At 40.7% G+C, this 7,972-nt stretch overlaps 1 protein-coding gene and 1 long non-coding RNA gene across 2 annotated transcripts in view; one reads left to right on the top strand and one right to left on the bottom strand.

Moving 5' to 3' along the window:
• Positions 1–7,972, bottom strand: part of LOC106515253 (uncharacterized) — a 19,897-nt gene that overhangs the window by 4,614 nt on the left and 7,311 nt on the right. The gene's annotated exons all lie outside the window — the stretch shown is intronic.
• LOC106515250 (ATP-sensitive inward rectifier potassium channel 12) lies at positions 1,789–6,123 on the top strand. Its single transcript, XM_014004945.1, has 2 exons — positions 1,789–2,080; positions 2,767–6,123. The coding sequence occupies exons 1-2, from the start codon at positions 1,989–1,991 to the stop codon at positions 4,397–4,399; spliced, it is 1,725 nt and encodes a 574-aa protein (XP_013860399.1). The 5' UTR covers positions 1,789–1,988; the 3' UTR covers positions 4,400–6,123.

Raw genomic sequence — 7,972 nt, 5'->3', positions numbered from 1 at the left:
ATAGATAGATAGATAGATAGATAGATAGATAGATAGATAGATAGATAGACAGATGATAAATGGATGGATGGATAGATGGATGGATTGATTTGTTTTATTGGTTCTTGATGTTACTCTTCTATATAAAGAATAGGACTGACCTATCCGATAACTGATCTAAAACTTATATTCAGTATTTAAGTTTGATTTTAACATGGTGAATCACTTTTAGATGTAACAATAAATTTCCGTCCTGAAGACAGAAAGTGACTTTTTTCAGTGGCATAGTTAATGGTATATTTATGGCAAAATTTGGGCCAAATTTTCTCAAGAAATTTTGCAAAATTGTGCACATTTAGTGCACATCTTCTCACAAATTTGTGTCTCCAACTCATCCCCAGCAAACATGAAGGTATTACCTTACAGCAGCTCACTCAAGGTTTGCATGAAACCTGACGTACAGTATGTGAACCAAAATCCCATCAAAATTTGATTTGTATGTTCATGTGTGCAGTTTGGGTGTTTATGGCTCAGGTGACAGACATATCGAGTTGCTTTTAAACAGCAGCTCTCAAAATTTTTCCAAATCCGTCTGCCGTTGTTGATGCAGACCAGTTATTTCACCAGTAAAAATGATTTACGCACAAGGAAATGTAAACATCAATGACCTTTAGCAGTGCATGCAATTGGCTTTCTATTGCTTATGCAACCCAGTGCTTTTTACTACCCCTGGAAGCCACTGGCTTGTGATATAACCTTGAAATCAGGCCAAAAACCAGATCAATTGTTCCTCTAACAGTGGATTACCATGATTCATCTCCTTTTTAAACCTGTGTCCCTTCCCCTGCCTGTCCAGTTTTCCACCCGTACTTGGTCTGAAGGTGCCTAAGGCTAATCACTGGGTAAGGACCTGATCAATAGGCTTTTATTACACAGAACTGTCTCGTCTGCTCCATGCATTAAACAGGGCTGGATTCTTTCACACAATGACCACGAAGACTCGCAACCGGCGCTTTTCACACATTGTAGTGCCATGCGCCCATATTCACACGTAATTTAAAAGCAAATTCACAAGTGATAACCCTCAAGTCACACAAAGAGGACACGTGCAGAACATCAGTGGCAGCAGCATTGTGTTGCTTTTAGGTATTCAAACCAAATGGGCTGCAAAACCATTTATTTGTTGCCTTAAAACCTAGATATTAAATGTATTTTTAATTAGATTATAAGCACGACTCTAAAGGTATGTCTTTATGAGCTTGGTAACTAAAAATCTAAACGTCCTTGAGTTTTGGTGAAATGATCTGTTCAGGATCCCTGTAGCAAACACCTCATGGAGAACTTCTGTTCATAGTTTTATGTGCAAAGTTGCATGTGGAAAAAAACTGCTGGTTCAATCTTTTCTCAAATCTCAAAAGGCCTTTCAGCTCTGAAACTGGGTGATCTGCTTTCCAGAGTGTGTGCCACTGCTTTCTTAACATAGACTGTCACTAATAATAGAAAATGGGGGTGTAAGGCATCAACATGAGACTGATCACTGCATTGCAGTAAACCGTAGTGTCCTGACTGGCCAGATATAGTTAGCTGCAGATGTACACACAGTCCTCAAGGCAATGTTAATGTTCTTATTATGGATTTTGCATGGGAAAAAACGTATTCAAGCATGCACTTACAGAAAGTGTTAAAGCACAAAATGGACTAAGACCATCCTGATCCAACCATGTTTTGTTTTTGCAGTTTATGCAAATTCAGTTTTAACATTTAACACCAACATTTTACAGTAAGTGACTATTCTGGCAGAAATATTATGATAGTCTTTCTGGAAGTGCCACAGGTTGCACCAGAAGTACTACAGCTAGCTGCTGTTGCTATTTGCAAGTGGAGAGAACCACATAAACCTTTTTTCCCCTTCTATTTCTCCACAGAAAACCAATAAGAAGACGAGCCTCAATGCAAACGCAAGACAGACCTGAGCTCGTATTGCCTCCCTGTCCATCAACAGTACGTTAATGGTTGGAACCGACCGCCCCGACCTCCATCACTGCCCGCGCAGACATAGCCTGATGATCACCGGTGCCATGGGAGCGGTGCGGGTAAACAGGTAAGGTATGGTGAGGAAGGAGAGGGCTTTTTTAAAGTCAGTTAACCACAGTTATTTTGTTTCCTAAACAAACATTTTGTTTTTACACATACAGAAATGACAGATCTGTGGGGTTTATCATTAGTTTTTTTAACCCTCCAAACTGAATAAATACAATGAAATAACTATATTTTTAAATAATTTGAACTATAGTTATAATCAGCTAATGATCGGGACTTTTATAAAGAGTTATGTTTAATAATGTTTTTCTGTCTCATTCATCATCAGACCTTAAAACCTGTGGTCCAACTGTTGCTTAGCAACAGTAGCTAACTATTTTGGTCTGATGAGACAGATCTATTCACAGAATTAGAAGAAACGCTTCGTGTTTGTCTTCTCTGAACTTGCAGTGCTTCGTTATCTGCAGGAACAACTTTAGACCTTTGTCAAACAATGACATCATTGATGTTTGGTTGTTTTTTCTGACCCTAATCCAGATGTTTTACATATTTCTGTAGTTTCTCTGTTTTTAGGAAAAATGGATATATAGATATATCAAAATTTTCATTATGCGTCTGTTACTATATAGGTAAAAGAAAGAAGCTTGACAACAAAGTGAACAATGTAATGTCCTGCATACTGATAATAAAACTTAAAGCAGTATTTTTCATGAATTTTGTTTGTTTGTTTTTGTTTGATTATTTTAGATACAGTATTGTTTCCACTGATGAAGACATCCTAAAGATCTCCAGCCTGGGCCTCCACAACGGCCACAGCCCTCTGACTCAGCAGAAATTGTCAGGGGCCTGCATGCGAGACAAAGAAGGAGGAGGTGAAGGAGACTGTCCAGGAGGTGATGAAGGTCGAGGGGCTTTGCCCTTGAGGTTGACCAATGAGAACGTCATCCACAGCAGCTGCCGTTCTTCGCCTTCGTGCCGTCTGGACCTGGACCTGAGCGCCAGACACCTTCGCACTCGCTTCGTGAAGAAGAACGGCCAGTGCAACGTGGTTTTTAACAACATGGAGGACAAACCGCGGCGATACCTGGCTGACATCTTTACCACCTGCGTGGACATCCGCTGGCGTTACCTGTTGCTCATCTTCACCACCACCTTCCTTCTGTCATGGCTACTGTTTGGTCTGATCTTCTGGGGCGTGGCCCTCGCTCATGGAGACTTTGAACTACGCATTCCCATGAAGGACGAGTATTCTCGGGGTTCCACAGAAGCAGGCAAAGACGAGTGGCGGCCGTGCATTCTCCACGTTCAAGGCTTCATCGGGGCATTCCTCTTCTCTATCGAGACCCAGACCACCATCGGATATGGRTTCCGATGTGTCACTGAGGAGTGCCCGATTGCTGTTGTGACAGTGGTGGTGCAGTCCATCGTTGGCTGCATTATTGACTCTTTCATGATCGGCACCATCATGGCAAAGATGGTTCGACCCAAAAAGAGGGCACAGACCCTCCTGTTCTCCCATAATGCAGTCATTGCTTTGCGAGACGGCAAGCTGTGCCTCATGTGGCGCCTGGGGAACATGCGCAAGAGCCATATTGTTGAAGCCCATGTGCGCGCTCAGCTCATTAGGCCCCATGTGACAGCAGAGGGRGAATACCTCCCTTTAGAGCAGACAGACATTGACGTTGGCTACGACGAYGGACTGGATCGCCTGTTTCTGGTGTCGCCTCTGGTGATCGTCCATGAGATCAACAAAAACAGTCCACTGTATGACCTGAGCTGCAGTGACTTACGGAAGGAGGACTTTGAGATTGTGGTCATCTTGGAGGGAATGGTGGAGGCCACGGCTATGACCACGCAGGCCCGTAGCTCCTACCTGGCAAGGGAGATCCTCTGGGGCCACCGCTTTGAGCCGCTAGTGTTCGAGAAAGGCGACCGCTACCACGTGGACTATTCCCGCTTTCATAAGACTTACGAAGTGCCATCTACACCTTACTGCAGTGCCAGGGAATTGAGCCAGAGAAAGGGTCAATCATCATCCTCCAGCTCAAGTTACTCCAGGTCCCCGTCACCATTTGCCCCAAGGGCTGCAAGACGCCTTCAGGGCTCCCACTCCCCCAGTGCTTTCTGCTACGAGAATGAAGTAGCTTTGTGCTGTGGAGACGACGCAGATGATGAAGGAGCAAAAGTAGAACTCGAGAGACTGAACGTAGGAACTAAAAGGGAAGTCAAAATGCGAGATGACATTCACTTGGATTTTAAGGGGACTTTTGTGAAAGAGACGGTGGAGATGCTGTGTGTTCTGGACACGGAGAATCAGCTCAGCTTTGACAGATTACAGCCCACCTTACCTTTATACATCAGCAGAGAATCAGGAGTTTGAACAATGACGCTGGCTGCCATTTTGTTTGTTTCCTCATTTTGCCTGCATTTAACCAAAGTATTCAACTTGTGTAATAGAAGCTATACATACAACTAAAACCAGATATTTACATACATGGTACACAAAGACACACAACATTAAATCAGCCTGAATATTTCCTGTTTTTGGTCAGTTTGGATTCTTCAAATTATTTATATTTGCTAAAATCCCAAATGATGAGAAAGGAAATGTTTTATTACCTTCTTCAAAGTCACAGGTTTACATACATTGTGTTAGTATTTGGTAGCATTGTTTTTAGACTTTATGATTTGCTCAAACATTTAGCGTTTCTGTCTACAAGCGTTTCACAAAAGTTTGCATTCTTCCTGACAGAACTGGTGTAACTGAGTCATGTTTGCAGGTTGTTGTTCTTACACACAACCTTTCAGTTCTGCTTGTTTTTATGGGATCAAGATCAGAGCTTTGGCATTTCAAAACATTGACTTTGGTRTCCTAAAGTCACTTTGTAATTAATTGGCAGTATGTTTAGGATCATTGTCCATTTGGAAGATACAGTTGCACCAAAGCTTYAACTTCCTGCCTGATGTTCTGATATATTGCATCACTTTTTTATATGATGTTTTACTGCAGTAGCTCGGTGGTCAGTGCTGCGGTCTTGTAATCTTCAAACTCAGGTTGCAACGAAGGGCATCTGGAATGAAACAATTGACAAATCTTTGATGCAAGTCCATTTGCCATGGCAACCTCTGCAAAAGGGATGGGAGACTGCGATGAAGTGATTCAATGCAATCTGCTGGATTCCTTACATTGATTATTTTTTTGTACAGTGCCCTGAGATGACATAAACTTGTTTTTTTTCTGATGATGTGATCATTTTTGTGAAGTGTGCTAGTTTGTGTTGCATCACATCCCCATAACATGATGCTGCCTCCACCATACTTCACAGTTTGGACGATGCTAGCTTTCCTCCTTTTCCACTAAATGCAGCGATGGTCATGATGGACAAACAGTTCAATTTTAGTTTCATCAAACCACTGGTTTAGTCTGATTCAATGTCAGACAATTAGAAAAACATTATTCTGTCTTTTTATACAGTATATGTAAACATCTGGTTTCAATTGTGTTTGAACAAGAAGGGTTTTTTTTATTTTTGCAGTTGCTGCGAAATCTTGATAACTTTTGTTTAAGATAACAAACACACTCTCAGCATGTTTAATCAGTACATATAAAAACCTCACCGTTCCTCGAGCACGACGACCCGATGTTGCCCTTCAGGGCTTCTTGAACACTTCACTGTTTTCTTCTTGGTTTCTTTATGATCGTTGTGTGATGTATAAATTACTGATTGTTGATTTGTCTGTACATATGTGTGTTTGTTCTGTTTACACAGCTCTTAGGAGATCTTAACACATTTGGAAGGAGGCAAAACAGAAGTGCTCCATGCTTTTCTTTTTGTTTGTGTATCATCCTGCCTGAGGTTCTTTTAATGTTTGATGATTAAAACCTTAGGAATCTATCACACTTTTTGTGAAATCAAAAGCAAGCACAAATTAAATGAAATAGTCCAGAAACATGGAACAGAACTTAACTAAAACCTGTGCAGTTAAATAACAAGCACGTTATCTTTATTCTAGGTTTTGCCGATAGATGTAAACTCTCTTCAACTTTTTTCTGTTTTGTAAAAGCAAACACGTATTAAACAGTTCATACTGTTAACACTTGGATAGTTTGTGTTGTGTCTCTATACCTGTTTCCAAATGGACCCATTGAACCATGTTTGTTTCTAACTGTGTCTGAGCTGCACAGAGAGCGTTTTTGACTTGCAAAGACACCTCTAAAGGCCCTGTTACACTATGACRTTTTACACAACATGAGCATTTTAAAGATATTAATGTTGATGATGGAATTTAAAAAATCAACTGGAAGCCTCTTTTAGGCATGCACTGTAATGCTGATGAATTTTAAATAAATCACTGTTATTAGTAATTTCGACAAAAAAAGTCATRAGTTGTGTAAAATATTATGGATTGAAAGGGCTTTAAAGCTCTAAACTGTCTGCTGGCTTTCATGTTTTTAAACTAAGCTCATACAAACTTTGAAAATTTCAATATATGCAATCAGGCACAATTGAGCAAGACCTTATGCAATCTGTATTATTTGTTTGGGTGACTTTCAGCTACTACCACATCAATTTTAGCTCAGTATCTGTAAAATTGACTGAATTGTCAAATTGGCTGCAGCAGAAGTACAGCTGCAGTTAATCAGGCATGTTTTTCATCTGTGTAAGGAAACAGCAGTACCCACCGGTGCATGGACAGAACACGCAAACTCCACACAAGACATAAAGGGAACATGTCACAATTTTTCAAATTAGAATTGCCAAAGTGTGGGATGTGAGAATACTTGAGCTGCAGGCCTGCAAAAAAATTATGAGGCTTTTGGGGGAAATAATTTTAAAAGTGACATTTTGAAGAATATGAAGAGAGTTAGTTAAATTTTTAATTAAAGAACAACATGGACACAAAACAATGACTGTACTGAGGTTTATCTGGCTGAAAGTTTTCAACAGGCTCCATCGTGTGGCTAAATAAAGACACAACAGAAACAACAGAGCTGTTGGTTCTAGTTTTATTGAACATCTCTACATTCTAACAATATCAGCATTATTTCTATGACTGAAATATATTTGTTACATTTCTTGCCTAAACAACATTTCTGATATAAATTATAAGGACTTTATGACACCATGAAAAAAAATCCAACTTGAACTTTAATATAAATAACTGGACACAGATGCAAAATTGAAGATGATGACCTGAAACTTGTTTGTTGTTGAATTCAAGTAAAAATACAGAACTATCAAACATCTTAAAAGTAACTTTCACAAATAGATGTTGTGCAAGCAGACTTTTTTCTGTCTCAGAAAAAAAATCCAGAAAAAAATATTATTCTTCAGACCATTTATTTCTTAAATACATCCTGAGTTTTAGGTTTTTGAATATTGGCTTACCATATCAGGACCACATCAGGACCAGATCAGGATCAGGACTTTGTAGCCTTCTAGGAGGCACCAGGCCTGAGAACAGGTATATTGCTACAACAGATCACTTTAGAGCCACATTACTTCTTCAAGATTCAGTTCTCTAATTTCTCCTAACTTCTGCAGCTCAGTTTTAAATCTTTCCAATCTGTCACAAGACAAAAGGAAGTTAAAGACTGGTCAGTTAAACATTTCCTAGCGAGATATTTCCCGTTGCGTGCCTCAGCCCCTGCTGTCTCCTCATCCTGCTCTTCGTCTGTTTTCTGATGCTGCAGTTAATTGTCCGCGTCGTCACATCCCTCTGTCATCAGCATTTGTGAGGAGAGCAGCTGTGTGACCTCTGAGACCTCTGGTAAAGTTGCTGAGGGCTGTCCAGCATCCAGCCTAATAAGCTGCWGTGTGCTCCTGCAGGTTGAGTGTCCGTGTGCTTTCATGTGTGTGACACCGTGTGTATCTGCGTGCCCTCTCCGGCCTCGCTGGCGGTTTGCGGCCTGGGGCTGGTGACAGGGTGTAAGCTCGGCGTGGGGGGGGGG

This window comes from Austrofundulus limnaeus, unplaced genomic scaffold (assembly GCF_001266775.1).
Source record: "Austrofundulus limnaeus strain Quisiro unplaced genomic scaffold, Austrofundulus_limnaeus-1.0 Scaffold27, whole genome shotgun sequence".
Classification (NCBI taxonomy): Eukaryota; Metazoa; Chordata; class Actinopteri; order Cyprinodontiformes; family Rivulidae; genus Austrofundulus; species Austrofundulus limnaeus.
The sequence above is the reverse complement of the archived record's forward strand: the minus strand, read 5'-3'. Positions and strand labels throughout refer to the sequence as shown.